The sequence below is a fragment of the Geotrypetes seraphini genome, chromosome 4 (genome assembly GCF_902459505.1).
Source record: "Geotrypetes seraphini chromosome 4, aGeoSer1.1, whole genome shotgun sequence".
Classification (NCBI taxonomy): Eukaryota; Metazoa; Chordata; class Amphibia; order Gymnophiona; family Dermophiidae; genus Geotrypetes; species Geotrypetes seraphini.
Genome location: NC_047087.1, coordinates 276,201,490 through 276,220,252, shown reverse-complemented (window position 1 = coordinate 276,220,252; position 18,763 = coordinate 276,201,490). Strand labels below are relative to the sequence as shown.

The 18,763-nt window shown below is 42.0% G+C and overlaps 1 protein-coding gene across 2 annotated transcripts in view; it reads left to right on the top strand.

Moving 5' to 3' along the window:
* The window catches only part of DOCK1 (dedicator of cytokinesis 1), a 926,077-nt gene that overhangs the window by 355,555 nt on the left and 551,759 nt on the right, over positions 1-18,763 (top strand). For both annotated transcript variants that reach the window (XM_033940914.1, XM_033940915.1), the window contains exon 27: positions 2,730-2,825. In XM_033940914.1, coding sequence (XP_033796805.1) covers positions 2,730-2,825 — 96 coding nt within the window. The remainder of the gene's footprint in view (positions 1-2,729; positions 2,826-18,763) is intronic.

Below are 18,763 nucleotides of genomic sequence, written 5' to 3'. Positions count from 1 at the left end.
TGCCAAAAAAGAAAAATCTACAATTCTAGATACCTAAATTTAACAGTTAGGCATCTAGATTTGCCTGAGGTTGTGGGTTCAAATCTCATGCCTCTCCTTGTGACCATGGGCAAGTCACTCAATCCTCTATTGCCCCAGGCATGTTAGATAGATTAAGAGCCCTCCAGAACAGATAGGGAAAATGCTTGAGTACCTAATTGTAAACCGCTTAGATAACTTTGCTAGGCGGTGTATAAATAACTTAAATAAATAAATATCCCATGACTCTTTAATTTCATTAGAAGTCTTTCATGAGGTACTTTGTCAAATGCCTTTTGAAAATCCATAAACATAATATCAACTGGCTCACCTTTATCCACATGTTCATTCACCCCTTCATAGAAATGCAGTAGATTGGTGAGGTAAGATTTCCCTTAACTAAATCCATGTTGGCTTTCTCTCGTTAACCCATGCTTATGTATATGTTCTGCCATTTTGTCCTTTATAATAGTCTCTACCATTTTGCACATCACCGACATCAGACTCACCAGTCTATAATTTCCCTGATCACCTCTGGAACCCTTTAAAAAGTTTGGTGTCACGTTGGTCACCCTCCAGTGTTCTGGTACTATGCTGGATTTTAGAGAAAAATTACAAATGTCTAACAATAGCTATTCCTCAGCGACCATTTCTCCCGTCCAGAAACCACAAGTGCTCCCTCCCCAAACTCTGTCATTGAGAAAGACATGGGGGAAGCCACTGCTTGCCCTGGATCAGTAGCATGGAATACTCTTTGGGTTTGGCCAGGTACTAGTGACCTGGATTGGCCACCGTGAGAACAGACTACTGGGCGTGATGGACCATTGGTCTGATCCAGTAAGGCTATTCTTATGTTCTTAATTTACTTGTCCGTAACTCAACTGTACTGTACTTCAAATTGCTGTACTGCAATTCTAATGACAGTTCAATGTTCCCCTCTATTAAATGATTGCTACATCTCCTATCTCTGGAACCTACCTCGTAGTATACTGCTTACTTTACATTACGTTTAGGAGTTAATACAATGAAATATAAAATTCTTGATTTGTAAGTCACCTTGAACCTAGATAGGCATAGAGCAACCCTGAAGAATAGATTAGATTAATAATCATAGAAATTGGCCAGGAGTATAGTTCCAATGAACTGCTCTCATGTCTAGTTAACTATCAAGTTTGCTTCTGTGCTTAGTCAACTGAGGCAGATGCTTATTGCTCTGCTTTATCCATGGAATAAATATTGTTCTCTGTTTAAAAATTGCTTGTTTAGGCCGGCATATTGGTATGCTTAAGGAGTACCGTATTTTCACGTAGATAACGCGCACCCGTGTAAAACGCGCACACGGGTATAGCGCGTGAAAAACACAAATTTATGTACAGAAATTTTTATATACCGCACACACCCGTATACCGCGCATGCTGCCCGACTCTCCTTTCTCCCGCCCCGACTCTCCTCTGGAGACCCCGACTCTCTTTTCGCCCGCCCCGACTCTCCTTTCCCCCTTGAAGTCCTGTCCCTACCCTGAAAGCCTGATGCCCCCCCCGACGTCCGATTCACCCCCCCCCCCGCAGGACCGCTTGCACCCCCACCCCGAAGGACCGCTTGCACGCACCCGCACCCCCACCCCGAAGGACTGCTCGCACCCTCACATCCTCCCCCGACAGCCTCTGACGTCAGAGAAAGGGCGGGACCGCCTGAAGAGGAAGCAGCGCAGCACAGGGCCCTGAGAAGAGGCAGGACCGCCGGCAGAGGAAGCAGCTGGGCTGGCATCCGGAAACAAGGTAGACAGCTTCTCCATGGGGGAGGGGGGGGGAGGCTGTGGGGGTGCGAGCGGTCCTTCGGGGTGGTAGTGCGAGCGCTCCTTCGGGGTGGGAGTGCGAGCGCTCCTTCCGGGTGATGAATCGGGCGTCGGGGGAGGGGGAAACTATGTAAAAAAAATTTTGTACAACGCGCTCACGCGTATAATGCGCAAGGGTATGCACGGTATGTAAAAACCACGTATAACGCGCGCGTTATATGCGAGAAAATACGGTATTCTTCCTTTAATGTTTGCCTGATCTTTTTCTGACTTGGACTTTGCATTTAACCAGTTTAGTTGTCTAAGCATTGCTCACGAATCTGTTCGTTATATGCCACGTGGTGGTGATCAGACGCCAATGGGCTGCTGAAAATTCTTAACTCAATTTAAACATGCTTACTTTGGGAAATGAATATATCGTCTCATCGGTTTTAGTAATCCAGCTTGAAACAGAGCTCAAATATTTTGAGATTTAACTTTGAAGCAATGGAGCGTTTCTCTTTCTGTGATATTCTTTTATCAAGCACAGCAGTTTGCACTTCCTACAGAAGCAGAGGGATTAAATGGGTGAGCAGCTCCTCCTTGGGAGATGAAAAAGCTCAGCAAATTGTTCTTCACACATACTGTACAGTCTAAATAATTTTTTCCCCTACGAAATTATTTCAATTAATGCAATTATACATATAGTGGCAGCTTTGTTAGTGGGTGTAATTAATTAAAGAGTCTGTGCTTTTGTCCATGTATTCTTTGACCAGGATCGTTTTTCATCTTTTTAAGAGGCACTGAGGAAGATTGATAATTGATTTAATTATTACAGGATAAATTGGATTCATGACACAAAAATCAAGGCTTGGGGTTTTATTGAAGAGGTAGGATTCCTCCAACTTAGTTTTGCTCTCTCTCTCTCTCTCCTTAGGGACCAACACAGCGTCATGTCCAAATAATCATGGAGAAGCTGCTAAGGACGGTAAACAGAACAGTCATTTCCATGGGACGTGACTCTGAGCTCATTGTAAGTGCCCGTTAATGTAAACATGGAAAGTCAAACCTTTCTCTCTGTTGCTGGCATCTCACTGAGTAATATGATTTCGAATCCCAGGTATAGAATAAAAACAGTTAATAGCTTTTCACATCCTTTTGTGTGTTCAGCCATTCTATGATTTTTATGCCACGGAAATTGAGTGTGATTTTGCTTGTTTTTCAGGTGAGTCTGTAAATAATAAAGCACTGAGGCCCTTTTACTAAAGTACAGCACAAGCTGTTAATACATCACTGCACTAATGCTGATGTTATGAAGATGAATAATATGCTAATAACACCTAGAATGGTAAAAACACTTAGGGCTCCTTTTACTAAGCTGCGATAGCGGTTTTGGCGCCCGTGCTAGACGCTAACGCCAGCATTGAGCTGGCGTTAGTTCTAGCCGTGTAGCGCGGGTGTAGCACACGGTTCATAGACAACGGCGCGAAAGACAAAGGCGAGCGCCGACAACTGAGCGCAAGACAGAGGCGCGCGCCGAAGAAAATTACAGTTTTTAGGGGCTCCGACAGGGGTTTTTGTTGGGGAACCCCCCCCACTTTACTTAATAGACATCGCGCCGGCGTTATGGGGGTTTTGGGGGGTTGTAACCCTCCACATTTTACTGTAAACTTAACTTTTCCCTAAAAACAGGGAAAAAGTGAAGTTTTCAGTAAAATATGGGGGTTACAACCCCCCAAACCCCCCACAATGCCCCCACAATGCGGCGCGATGTCTATTAAGTAAAGTGGGGAGGTTCCCCCCCACACACACCCCCGTCGGAGCCCTAAAAATAGTAATTTTGAGCGGCGTGCGCCTCCGCGCTGCGCTCAATTGTCTGGGCGCGCCTTTGTCCCGGCGCGCTTTTGACCTGACACCGTAGCACACGCAGCAATTCAGCGCGCGCTAAAAACGCTATCGGAGCCCTTAGTGTGAGATACATCAGTGACTTGTTTGGGGCATGGGCAGAGACTGAGTATGGACTGAACTTTGCAATTAGGACAAATGAGAATTCTGTCTGATCGTACGGTGCTAGGGTCAGCCCCAGGTGGACTTGATGACTTAAGCAGTGAACTCGAAGGCCAGGCACTTTTCAATCAGCAAACTCAGCATGGAAGCCTTGGTTCAGCCCTGGCCGGCTAACGAGCTCCTATTATTTATTTATTCATTCATTTATTTAGCCCGTCCTCCCAAAGGAGCCCAGAACGGGTTACAAGAGTACATTCATAGTACGGTTAGGACATACTTAGGTGAGAAATACAGATTCTACAGCATTTACAGTATAGACAAAGGGGTTAGATTATAGTATAGACATAACATGCAGACATAAAATACTGACTTAGTGGGCATAGGGTGGATTTAATTTCAGCACATTCAGTGTAGATATCACTTGGAGGTTAGTAAGTGGGTGCATGTTTGTTGTCGGAGAATGTAGTAGTAATTCAGGTTATATTTGCGGTGGCATGCGAGTATTTGTGAGATTCCGTTCGGAGTTTTAGGTCATGTCTTTGAGATCCATCTGTCAGGGTGTAGACGTGGGTCTTCAAGGTGCTGGGTTTGTAAAGAGGAAGGTTTTCACGGCTTTTCTGAAGTTCTGAAGACTGTCTAGTGATCTAATAGATGGGGGGGATGATGTGCCACATTCTGGATATGTAGTGAGAATATGAGCGTCTTCGGGATGTCTCAGACATAAGTGAGCGGCCAGGACCAGCTGTTTTTCTGTTTGGGATCTCAGTGATCGGTTGGGGACATAAATTTGTAGTTTAGATGCTATGTAGTTTGGCACCATTTTGTGGAAAGTCTTAAAGGCTAACACCAAGGCTTTAAAGGCGCATTGTTTTTGGATTGGAAGCCAGTGCATGGATGTTAGTGCAGGGGTGACATGGTCACGGAAGCCCAAGTTTTTTAGGAGTCGGATAGCGGCGTTTTGCACACCTTGGAGCCGGAGAGTATTTTTGCAGGTAAGTCCACTAGTAGAGCGTTGCAGTAATCTAAGCGGGATAGTACAAACACGTATAGTAGCTGGGCAAAATGGCTTTCTGAGAAATAAGCACGGATGCACTTTAGGCAGAGGTAATAGAAGGAAGATGACACTAATTTTGATACATGGTCTGAGAGCTACAGGTTTGAGTCAAGAATCACTGCTAAGCTGTGGACATTGTCTTTAGCTATAAGAGTGTCATTTCCCCAGGAGAGAGACGGGCAGGGGTTGCGCAGGTGTCCTTATGTATCCAGAGTTTCAGTTTATTTGCAGTCATCCAGTTTTTTATTTCTGTTAAGCAGCAGTGAAGTTTTTTTATTTGTGCATCTCAGTGTCGTCTGCATAAGAGTGTATTTTGATTTGGTATTTTTTTGCGATGTCGAGTACTGGCTTGACATACAAGTTGAAGAGGAGTGGGGATAATAATGCACCCTGGGGCACTCCGTAGTCAAGAGGTTTTGGTTCCGATAAGAAGGGTTCCAATAGTACTTTTTGAGACCTTTCGTTTAAGAAGGAGGAGAACCATGTCCTGTATGTGTTCCCTCCATGGTGTCTAGTCAGTCAGGTCATCTGCCAGATAGCGACGCATCTCAACCTTGTGATTCTAGTAGCTCCGGATTGGCCTCGTCGCCGGTGGTAAGTAGATCTCGGCCATCTTCAGTGGGGCGGGACACTTCAGCTCCCTCTTCATCGCTACCTTCTCTGTCAGGGGTCAGTGTCCATAGAGAACCCATGGTGTTTTGGTCTTACAACATGGCTCTTAAGTGCTCAGCCTTGATGCAGCATGGTTATTTAGATGTAGTTATTTTGACTCTTTTGCACTCGATAAAACCCTCTACTATGGCTTCTTATGCCACAGCCTGGAAGGCTTTCCAGCAGTGGTCTTCTACAGACCAGATAGAGCCTGAGAGAGCTCCCATTTCAGTGGTACTAGCTTTTTTCAGGCGTGCCTAGAGAAAAGTTCAGCGGTGGCCTCCCTTAAAGTTCTGGTTGCAGGCCTTTGTGCTTTAGAGCACACGGAGGTGCTGGTTTGCTTTTTGCTCTTCCAGATGTGTCCAAGTTTATGAGAGGGGCACTTCATTTGCGACCTCCCTTGCTTCATCTCTTCCCTTCATAGAAACTTAACATTATTCTTCAGGGCCTTGGGGAAGACCCATTCGAGCCACTGCATGCTACTCTTCTGGATCTGACGATCAAGACTGTCTTTCTGGTCACCATTGTCTCGCCATGGCATAATTTAGAGCTTCAGGCTTTTTTGTGCAGGGAACTCTTTCTCCGTATTATGGACACAGGAGTTGTTCTCTGTACTGTACCTTCCTTTCTACGGAAGGTGATTTTCATCTTCCAGTCAATCAGGAGGTTTGTATGCCTGCGTTTCATTCCACAGGCTCAGAGCGAAAGGATCGGATCATGCGCAACGTGGATGTCAGAAAAGTTTTGCTCCTCTATTTGGAGAGGACTAATTATTTCAGGCTGTCTGATCTCCTTTTTGTCCTGACTGCTGTGGCTCGCCGTAGTCAGCCAGCATCCATCCTCGATCGCTCAATGGATTTGAATGGCTATTTCCATGACTTTCATCGCACGCAGCAAGCAGCCACCAGTTTCTCTTAAAGCCCATTCGACTAGAAGTGTTGCTGCATCATTGGCAAAGTCTTGTGCAATTCATCCCAATGAAATTTGCAGGGCGGTTACTTGGTCCTCTCTTCTTACCTTTACCCAGTTTTACCAAATGGATGTGGCAGCTCGGTCTGATGCCGCTTTTGGGATCTCGGTTTGGGATGCAAACGTTTTTGTCCCTCCCTAGATGCTACCATTGCTTTGGTACATCACCTATTGTATGGAATCCGGAAGGGACAAAACAGAATGGAAGATTAGGTTTTTACCTTCAATAATCTTCTTTCTGTTAGTCCCTGTAGGATTTCCTACGACCCGCCCTCTGTGTACACTCAGTGGTTGGAATAGCCTGCTTCTTTCTGCCTCAGTTGTTCTTACAGGCTTGAACACTTTCCAGCAAGTTTCCACTTCTGTGAGTGGACAGTTTCCACTTCTGTGAGTCTGTTTACCTGAAGGCTGTTTCATGTTGGTGCTCGTGGCACACAGCAGGTTAGTTCTACATTGTTCCTCAGTGTTTTTCTGGAATGCCTTTGTTCCTGTGGATTACTTGCTCATGTTTTGCAGAGCAGACCAGTTCAAGACTTGTTTGTGTTGCTGGGGATCTTCCCCCGTACCCCCTGTCATGGATTTGTACAGGTATGTTACTTGGCTTTGGGACTTAACTAGATATATTTTCTAGCTCTCAGCCTAAAGGAGTGGTGCATGTTCTCAGAAAAGTGTTGGATTTCTGCAACTCCCTTATTGTGGGTTGGAATCGAACATCTAGTGCAGGGGTGCCCAATAGTCGAATGTGATTGACCGGTAGATCGCCAAGGCAAAGTGAGTCGATCGCGGAGCCCATCCCGGGCTCCGTGATAGACTCACTTTGCCTTGGCGATCTACCGGGCCAATCAGCCTTCCTCTCCCCGATGTCAATTCTGCCGTCGGAGAGGAAGTTCGGGCCAGCCAATCGCCGACTAGCTGGGCCGGAACTTCCTCTCCGACGGCAGAATTGACGTCGGGGAGAGGAATGCTGGTTGGCACGACACAGGGAAGCAGGTAGAGCTTGGGGCGGTGGCGGCTTTGGAGCCTGTTGCCCGATGGCGGCGGCTTGGGGGCCTGTTCCCCGATGGTGGTAGCAGTGGCTTGGTGGAGGGCAGGGAGAAAGAAAGAAAGGGGGCAGGCAGGGAGAAAGAAGGGAAACAGAAAAAAAGAAAGGGGGCATGAAGAGAGAAAAAAAGAAAGTGAGATAGGGAGAAAGAAAGGGCAGGGAGAGAGGAAGAAAACATTGGGGGAGGGAATGAGGTCTGGAAGAGAGGAAGCATACAGGCTGAAAGAAGGGAATTTCATGCACAGTCAGAAGAAGAAAGTGCAACCAGAGACTCATGAAATCACCAGACAACAAAGGTTGGAAAAATGATTTTATTTTCAATTTAGTGATCAAAATGTGTCTGAATTTATATCTGCTGTCTATATTTTGCACTATGGTCCCCCTTTCACTAAACCACAATAGCGGTTTTTAGCGCAGGGAGCCAATGAGCGTTGAGAGCAGCGCTGGGCATTCAGCGCAGCTCCCTGTGCTAAAAACTGCTATTGTGGTTTAGTAAAAAGGGAAGGGGATATATTTGTCTATTTTTGTATGGTTGTTACTGAGGTGACAGTGCATAGAGTCATCTGACTTGCCCTCTTTGAATAAACCCCAGAATAGGAATGATAATTAACATTTTCTCAGTGTACAGTGTGCTTTGTGTTTTTTTTTTATTTTATTGTTGGTAGATCATTTTGACTTGGTCATTTTAAAAGTAGCTCGCAAGGCCAAAAAGTGTGGGCACCCCTGATCTAGTGTATGGAATCCTACAGGGACTAACAGAAAGAAGATTATCAAAGGTAAAAACCTAATCTTCAATTACCGAATTTGGTCCTTAGCGCTTAATGCAATTTAGTAAAAGTGTCCCTTAGTAAATTCTGTTGGTGCAGAATTTTTAAATTAGTGCCTGTTTAAAATGTAGAAAAGACATCAGACTTATCCTGCTTATTTTTTTTTAATGAAACTTTTATAAATGAACATAAGTGCAGCAGGTTTGTTTTCAAATTTCCATAATTGCAGATAAAACAGACAAGTACAGTGTTGCATATTTTTCTCTCATCATTCATACAGGCGTAGATTTAGTGTAGAACAAATACCTACTTGATGGCTTTTGTGTGGAAATATAAATGAGATTCTAGGATAAAATTTATCACTTCCAATGTTTTGCATTTTCTAGAGTCAGCATTTTAAAGATTCTGCATGTTGGGTTTTTGCCAAGTGTTTGTTGTGCATTGCAAGCTTTTGTATTTCATTGGACATGGCTCTTTCATCTCAGAGGTTAACTTAATTAGTTGGCATTCTGCATACGGTATTACTTCAGAAAAATGTATATTTTAGAAGCACTGATCCTATATAATAAAACGCTAGCCGTGCATGCGCACTCCAACTTTCGTGATCTGAAATCCCTGTTCCATGTTCTGTAGGTCCGCGGCCAAGCAGGAGTGCGCATGCGCGAGTCCCCAGCCTTACTTAAGTTTCCAGCACCTACCACTTGCCGCTAGCGCTGGACTTCCTGCTCTCCGTGTCGGCTCCTCTCACCCTACCTAGGACTTAAACTAGACAGAGGAGCCGCGGCACTGCCGCCATCGCTAAGTTTTTAAAGTCCGGAAAAGCCGTCGGCCGTGAAGTATGCAGGTGGCGTATTTCACGGCTAATGGCTTTTCAAACTGCCCCCCCCCCAACCGCCGCCATCGTTGGTAAGTTGTTTTGTGTTTGGTTTTTTTTTTTAAACATGGTAGTCCAGCGGTATCCCTACCTCGCACTCGCGGCTGCCAGAGGGAGCTGTGTTGTTAAGACCTGGCTTCTTCGGGCAGCAGCAGCATTTAAAATTCGCTGCTGTTGCCAACTTCAGGCCTTACTCTCTGGCGGGTCCTGCCTACTTCCTGTTTTCATGAAGACAGGACCGGCCAGAGAGGAAGACCTGAAGCCTGACAACAGCAATGAATTATGAATGCTGCTGCTGGTCGATGAAGTTCAAGGAGGAAAGGGAGCAGAGGGGGAGAGAATGGCTTAGATGGAAGAAGACATGGCAGGGCATGCAGGGAAGGAGGAAGGTATGCCACACCAAGTGAAAAGGAGGGGGGAAGGGGGAAAGGAAGGAGGAGATGCCATATGGAACAGAGAGAGACAGAAGGCGGACATTGGATGGAAAGAGAACAGAGGGCATTGAATGGAAGGGGAAAAACAAGAGGGTGAACAGTAGATAAAAGGGGTGAGAGAGGGAGACAGACTCTGAATGGAAGTGTGAGGGAGAGGAGGGACAGACGCTGAATGGAAGTCTGAGGGACAGGGAGAGCAGACGTTGGAAAGAAGTGGGGAGAGAAAGAAAGACAGATAGTGGGAGGGAGGGAGACAGAAAGGAAAGAAAAAAGAGACAGGGGCAGGGGGAAAGACAGAAAGAAAGAAAGACAGCGGCAGAGAGAGACAGAAATAAAGAAAGACAGACAAACATATATTCTAGCACCCGTTAATGTAACGAGCTTAAAGACTAGTTGGCAATAGAAGATTATATGGCCAATAAAAATGATAGAAAACTCACTGAGAAGACCTCTTTCCAACTATTTCGAAAACATCTAAAAACTTGGCTATTTTCAAAGTTGTAAATTCCACTCCTCTCCATACTATTCCAAATCCACATTGTTCATGTTCTCTTTTCTAAGTTTGTAAACCGTGCGGCTCTACTGTTATAGAGAAGATGGGGTATATAAGTCTAAGGTTTAGCTTAGTTTAGTTCATCAAGGAGCTGACATCGTGAGATCTTGTTTCCAGCAAGTACTAGTTCCTCTTGTAACTAGTGAGAGTCAGTTCTGAATTCTGAAAAATTATATAAATAAGCTGATTTGTTTTGTTGCTTTTCTTTATTATTATACACAGACATCTTTTCCAGAAACAAAGAAACAGTAAAAAATTAACCAACTAGTTCATTCTCTCCTCGGGTTCCTACTGATGTTTGTTGACCTTATCCTTGTAATTGGTCTTAGTTTGCTCCCACACTCTCCTTTTATTTATATATCTCTATCTATCTATCTATCTATCTATCTATCTATATATAAAACTCTATAGACCGCTTAGATTTTAACCCTGGTTTTATATTTGCGGTATATTAAGGAAATGAATTGAGAGTTTGTGGGGTGGTAGACTTGGGTAATGTCATGAAATACTTTCTTCATGGAGAGGGTGGTCAATGCCTGGAATGTCTTCCCAAGTGAGGTGGTGGAGAGAAAAGCGGTGTGGGAATTCAAAAAGTCTTGGGATGAACAGGAGAGGATGTGTAATTAGAAAGAGGATGGTGTAAAACCAAAACTTAAATGGCTACGTGCATGCTGATGCCTTGAGAGGCTGTGAGAAACTAAGCAGACTTATATGGTCTTTCCTGTGTGTAGCACGGCAGATTAGGATGTGCTGGAGAAGGCTTTGACAGCACCTCCATTAGTCACATATTATGGTACTGTGATTCTTTTTATGGGCTCTGAAGGGGGTCTGAACACTTTGCAGGTGAATCTTAAGATGGAAACCCTGATGAGTAAGTTAACAGTAAGGGTAGAAGTTACATTACATTAGTGACTTTTATTCCGCCATTACCTTGCGGTTCAAGGCGGATTACATAAGAGGTTATCTGGGCATTTCCAGAAGAGTTACAGAGTTGAACGGGTTACTTCAGGGGACTGAAGTGCTTCCTGCGGTGTTAGTTTGTTTTGATGGATTTCTTGAATAGCAGGGTTTTTATTTATTTTCTGAAAGTTTTGTAGTCTGTTACTAAACTTCAGTAAAATATGGGTATGGTGTTTGAAGGGTCGGGGAGGGAGGGTGGTGGTTAATTCAGCATCGTGGGTTAGTAACTTCTTGTGGAGAAAAATGTACAAATAATCATTCATAGTATAACAGCCATGCAAATTATGTGTAAATTATGCTATTTTGTAATGCAGTTTTTGCAATAAAGTGTCTGTAATAACTGTTTTGCTTTAGTAGTAACTTATTTTATACAAGTACACAATATTTATTTATTTATTTTATTATTTATATACCACTTATATCCCAAGTGATTTGCATTCAGGTACTTCTTCATATTTCCCTATCTGTCCCGGTGGGCTCAAACTCTAGTGTACCTGGGACAATGAGGGGATTAAGTGACTTGCCCAGGGTCACAAGGAGCAGCGAAGGATTTGAACCTACAACCTCAGGGTGCTGAGGCTGTAGCTCTAACCCCTGCACCCACTGCTATAATCGATCGATCATTTTTTGAAGGGGAGGGGGGCAATATGTTCCTGCTCTTTTGAACTTTCAGCAGAATTAGAATTGGGTCTGGTATCGGGGGGCCTTTATTTTCAACGACATGGGGAATTTTTTGCTTATTTTAGATCATCTCCTAACTTGAGTCCAGTTAGTGCAGCAACAGTCCTAGGCTGGGTTTGGCCAGTCATTTTGTTGACGAACCTATGCCTGAACATTAAAGTGAATGGTCCTAGTTCTAAGAACCGTTGCATAGCAGTGATTGTTGGGGGAGGGAAATCTATGAATTCATTCATGTTGAACTCTTTGGCCTCTTTGGCGATGGCCTGAATATAAGCCGAGACCCCCATTTTTGGGCCTTTTTTGGGGCCCAAAAATCTTGGCTTATATTTGAGTATACTGTATATGGTAATAGAGGCTGGATATGTTTTAGCTAAAAACTCAAGAGAAAACTGCTATGCCAAAATAATAATAACCATATAAAAATAATACATATTTGTGGCACTTATATGTTTATCTATGCCATTATTCATTAATCTTTTCCTATCGTGTGTCCCGGATGATGGGACATTCCAAAAATGACATAGACAGTGGATAAACAGTCTGTATGGACTAATAAAGAGCCAGGAACACAAAATATTTGAATTTACAGACTTATGACTTATTTACATTATGTTTACAATAGCCATAAATGATAACGGTGAATAATACAAAACTTTGCTAAAATAATTACGATTGGAACCAGAGTAACGTAAAATTTATTACGATAGGAAAAGGTTAATAGATTTTTGTAATCTTTTCTTCAGCCAATAGAGTTGCTATATATCACTGATAGGCAACTCCAGTCCTTGAGTGCAACAAACTGTTCAGATTTTCAAGAGATCACTAATGAACTTGCATGAGATGCATTTGCATATACTACCTCCATTAAGTGCAAATATGTGCCTTAGAGCTGTACCGTATTCAATTTGATATGGCCCTGAATGCATTATTTGTTTTTGGTCAAAGAGTGATTTAAATTTGAAAACGAGTAATCCACGGCTGTACTGTACTAAATCCTACTGAAATAAACACTTGATCATTATTGAGGATACATTGAAACCCTCAGCAGCAGATAAGAAAGCAAATAGAATGTTAGGAATTATCAGGAAAGGAATGGAAAATAACGATGAAAATGTTATACCGCCCTTGTATCACTCTATGGTACAGTCGCAACTTGAATATTGTGTGCAGTTCTGGTCACTGTATCTGAAAAAAGATATAGCAGAATTAGAAAAGGTACAGAGAAGGGTAACGAAAATGATAAAAGGTTTGGGATGACTTCCATATGAGGGAAAGGCTAAAGCAGCTAGGACTCGTCAGCTTGGAGAAGAGAGGCCCGGGTGATATGATAGAGGTCTATAAAATACTGAGTGGAAAGAGTAGATGTGAAACGCTTGTTCACTCTTTCCATAAATATTAGGATTAGGGGACATGTAGATTTAAAACAAACCGGAGAAAATCTTTCTTCCCACAACGTGTAATTAAACTCCGGAATATGGTGAAATCAGTTAGCCTAGCGGGGTTTAAAAAAGGATAATTTCTTTAAAAAGAGAAGTCCATAGGTCATTATTGTCATGGCTTGGGGAAATCCTGGATATTCCTGGATAAACAGCATAAAATGTTTTACTACTTAGGATCTAGTTAAGTACTAGGATACAGGATACTAGGAAGCAGGATACATGGCTTGATGGACCTTTGATCTGACCCCTTTATTATTATCTTAAAATTCAATGCCAATTATTCGTATTTGGTATTCATTATTGGCCGAATAATATTTTGTTTATTTATTTATGCAACTTATATAACAATCAAGTAAGGGAGAAACACTTTGAGTACCTGATTGAAAACCACTTAGGCCATGATTTACTAAGGTGCGCTAAGCGTTTTAGCATGCGTTAAACCAATGCGATAAATCAATGCGTGCGCTAACGCATCCATAGGATAACATGTACACGTTAACGTTTAGTGCGTGATTAGCGCGCGCTAATATTTACCGCACGCTAAAAAGCATAGCACACCTTAGTAAAAGAGGGGGTTAGTCTATAAGTGGCATATAAAAATACTAAAATAAATAAAATACTTATAACTTGATACTGATCAAGAAAATTCAAAAATGCATGTCATAAAGAAGAAAAATCTCAAGTATTTAGTCCTTAATAATTAGAGGGGGCCAAAGAAAAGCAACAAATTTAAAGAAGAAATATTTTAAGCTAGAGTGGTAGCAAAACTCATTCTCTACCTACAGCTGGTGTGTGCTAAATTGTAGCAAGCTATTCATTATTAGTTATAACAACCAACCCTTCTTTTGCGACAAAAAAAATTCAAGCAGTTGCTTAGGCTCAAAAAATGAAAAAATTCTTATTCTGATTTAAAAAAAAACATTTTACAGAAAACTTCAAACTAATAGTACAACCCAAAGCTAGGACTCTTGGCCTAAAGGCCAAGTATTCTTTCCTTCTCCTCTGTCACATATAAGCAGTATCAGGAAACATATGAACAGTAGAGCCAAAGACCTGGTCATTAATATGTCAGAATAAAAGTCTTAGTTCCTCAACCTTAGAAAAGATGGACCCTCCCAATCAGTTTTAAACTCTTGAAAAAATCATTTTGAGGTTGGAATCCATAAGTGTGATCGCTTGCCACAAAGCTGGCTTTTTAAGCTACACAAATTTCAAGATTGTCCAGCCAGCGACCAAAGAACATTGCTTTACACTGCAGGAGAGGTGAGGGGGAACTTTGGGAAGGACTTTCTTCATATGAGTCCTGTGCAGCTGTCCATCCTTGACTGGTCACTATGAATCCCTTTCGGGGTAACAGTTCTCTAGTTGCTCCTTCCACTGTAATGCTTCCAGGTTGAGGAGGAACTCAACGAGACCCAGCCCATACTAAGGTTCTCCTCAGGACTCTGTTTCACTCCTGAAGTACACTGAGACGAGTCCAATGGATGGGTAATAACTAACCGCTGTGGAGCTACCAACACCAGAAGGTGGGAGTGAGGAGTTCTACTACTACTACTTATCACTTATATAGCACTGAAAGGCGTATGCAGCGCTGTACATTTTGACATTTATAGACGGTTCCTTCTCAGAAGAGCTTACAATCTAACTTGGACAGACAGACATGACATATAGGGTTGGGAATGCAGAACGCAAGGTGAGAGGAGTTAGGAGTCGAAAGCATTCTCAAACAGGTGGGCTTTTTAACTGGTCCTTGAACACTGCCAGAGATGGAGCCCACCATAGGGATTCGAGTAACTTGTTCCAAGCATATGGCGCAGCAAGGCAGCAGGGACAGAGTCTGGAGTTGGCAGCCGAAGAGAAGGGCAAAGAAAGGAGAGACTTACCAGCTGAACGGAGCTCAAGGGGGGGGGAGGGGGAGTCATAGGGGATCATAGGGGGAAATAAGTGAAGAGAGATAGTGAGGGGCAGCTGAGTGAGTGCAATTGAAGGTGAGTTCCTTTTCGTTTCCCCATGATAACCCAAGGGAACGCAGCAGTGCAAGAGGAAATGGTTGGAAAGAGCGACCCACTCAGGCATCCACCCTCAACGCCATCTTGACCCTCCTGAATAATAATCTTTATTATTCGTATTCAGCTGAATAGTAAAACATGCTCTAGTATGCAGGTTAATTATGGATGTCCTGAAGCTCTTGCAGCACTCCAGGAGTGAAATTGCTTTCTCCTGCAATATATTATAATTTATGACCACCGTCGTATAGGGAAAAAAAATCAAAACAATGAACTTGAGTATAAGAGTGAATATTTCATTAGAATCTGAGTTACAAATTCAGCATCACAATTCTTTTTCAAAGGATGCTTATAATTCAGTGCATTTCTGAAAAGACCTCATAGTAATCAACCAATGGTGATTCATTTTGTCAGTGTCAATAAAGTAGTAGGATTCAAGTGAAACTGACACTTAATATGCATAACTTCATGGCTCGGCATTAGATTTAGATTTATGCATTAACTTTTCCCTTCGCTGTTAGCAATGTTGCATTAAGAATTTAGATGAGAACATTGATCAGATATTTTGCCAGCCTGCATAATCACATCAGATCCCCTTTACTTTGTTTTCACCATTTAAGACCGAGTCCTTTTGCCATATGTGAGGGGTTTTGTTTTTTTCTTTCCCCTTTATACATTTTATCTAATTCTGTTGGCTCTATAAAATTCCAGGAATTGATGGCACTTGATAAAAGAATGTATTTCAGATTGAAAGTACACACGTAATAAAGGAGATGACATCACAGTCCTGGATGGCAGCCCGATGCAGGAGCTCCCGTATCTCCCAATTAAAAACAGTCTGCCTCCGACAATGCTAGTGTTCTGTAATCATAAGTCATCTTGGCCCAGAGACTTTCAAAACATCTTTTTAAATACATTTATTATAGTGCTTATTGGGAAAATGTATTATTTGCCAAGAGGTTTTAGGATGGTTAATGAAGGAGTCTTAGGCTTGGTTATTTCTCCTGATAGAATTTGGAAGCCTCTAAAATGTTTAGAATCTTCACTAGATTTGATTTCTGAGAGCTAATTTGATTGTTAATTTTCAGTCTGAGGAGCAGAAGATGATTGTACTAAAAGCATACTTTAAGAAAGGAGCACTTGTTTTTTGTAGTCAACTTATTATATTGTTTTCTGACATGGGCAAGCCTGCCCTATTAAGAAGGAAAGCCATCTTACAGCTGAAGCTTAGACCTGTGGGGGCTTCCTTTTACCTTGTGTTTCCATGTCTGATCATGTATGGAAATAACTACTATGTATTCTTGGAGTATATAAAAACAAGTGCATGCTACTCAGATTCTTGTTCACTCAGGCATTTATCACAATACTGGAAAGAGCAGAGCATAAGAAGTTTAGGGGTGTGTTTTATTAAAACTTAGTGCATGTTATCTGCCATAGAACCCATTTTATCTCGTTGGGTCTTGCTGCAAACAACTTGCATTAATTTTTAGTAAAAAGACTCCCATAGTATGGTTTTTCTAACAGGTATAGTATATTAAACATTATTCATTTCATTGAACTGAAACTGGCCTCAATGAAGCTTACTTGAGTTTTTAAAAAAATCCGCCTTGAACTAGTCTGGGTTCTTTCAAAATCAGAGAGAAGAAATAGTTTTGCAAAGAATAACCTAACATGCCTGTCCCCTCCCCCCTCTCCACCATGTAATTTTGGAGGAATAGGGCTATGCAGTGAATTTCATTAACAATAGAATGTCATTTTTCCTGCCAGACTTTATGGGTAGGCGTCCTGCAAATAATGGGATGGTTGGATAGGCTGGAGTGAGGTTGAACGGCAACTCCAGCAGTTGGAACCTAGGACAATACCAGGAGGGCTTTAAGGTCTATAGCTCAGAAATATCAAAGAAAAAAGACAATTTAATCATGAATTTATAATGTATACAACTAATGGGCAGACTGGATGGACTGTTCAGGTCTTTATCTCCTGTCACTTACTATGTTAATACTGTAGTCCATATAGGAAAAATAAAACTTAATTCTCTTTATTAACGAGCATTAACTGGTTAATCAATATAACTCATATGAAGTAAAGCAAGCCCTATAATAATCTATGGATCTATTCACTAGCTCTGTGCTTCACGTGAATTAATGTGTTAACATTCACATTAATAAATAGAGCCCTATGCATGCCACAAAAAAAATCATTTTCTCTTGTTATTTTCAAACATAGGCTATCATTTGATACAGCAATGAAGAGACATCTGTCAAGCTAGGTTTACTCTTTGAATTGCTTTTTCAATGTGTACCATCTTTAGAATATTTCAGGCTCCAGCATATTTTAACGGGTGCATACAATAGCATTTGAATTCACTTTCCTGGTTTTTGATCTCAGTTTTCAAGCTGATTTATTTATGAAAATCTAGTCCTGAATCATTCTGAGGGTTAGGGATTCTTTAGGTTAGTTTTCTTATATTTTTTGAATACGACCCTTGTGATTATTATTATTATTTTTTTTTAAAGATTAAAATGCAGTAACATTGCAAATGTGGTCATTTCTGCACGGATTCAATTTATATTATAATAGTTGCCCTATCTTTCAGCCAAAATGTTTTTGTTTTTTATGTTGAACATGAAGTGGAAGAGTAAGTGCTCTAATGCATAGAGCAATGGTCGGAGAACCAGAGAAACTGGCTCTTCATAGGGTCTCTGGCAGCGACAGCAATTCCCACTAGCTCAGAAGCCTTGCCCCTGCTATGTCCTGCTCTTCCCCAACATAACGTCCTGTTTTGTCTTTGTATGCCACGATTAAGAGCAATTACTTGTGCAATTAAAATTTGGAATCGCACAATTAACCATAATTGAAATTTTTTAATCATTGCCCATTAAAGAATGACACGGTGACAAAATTCATCACCGTTCCCGTCCCCGCGGATAACCGCGGGAAATAATCCCATGTCATTTTCTAGTGTCTATTTCAACCTCGGTCCTTCTACACCAGCATTCTTCAAAGCAAAGCTTGAGGGTCAGTGGTTGTGCTCAATTATACTCTGATTCTTCCCTCGCTCCTTAAGGAATGAGATGAAGATGGTTTCCCGCGGTTATCCGCGGGGACGGGAACGGTGATGAATTTTGTCACCGTGTCATTCTCTATTGCCCATCCTTAGTTTTAAAAGGTTTTGACAATTTAACTTTATTGGCAGTGTTGTTTTTTGGTTTGTTTTTTTTTCATATTCCTATTTTATTCAGTTCTATGGATGTTACAGCAGATAACTAGACACAAACTTCAAATCCACTTTAGACACTGCAGATCCGCTTAAAACCCCCTTTTTTTTTTAACAGAGTAGCTGACCATGCAAAATGAGATGGAAATAAAAATATCTATACAGAGTAGAGAATGTCAGATCAAATTCACCACAGTTCCCGTCCCCGCGGATAATCGCAGGAAACCATCTCCATGTCATTCTTTAAGGAGAGAGGAAATAATCAGAGTATGAATGGGCACAGCCACTGACCCTCAAACCTTGCATTGAAGAAAGCT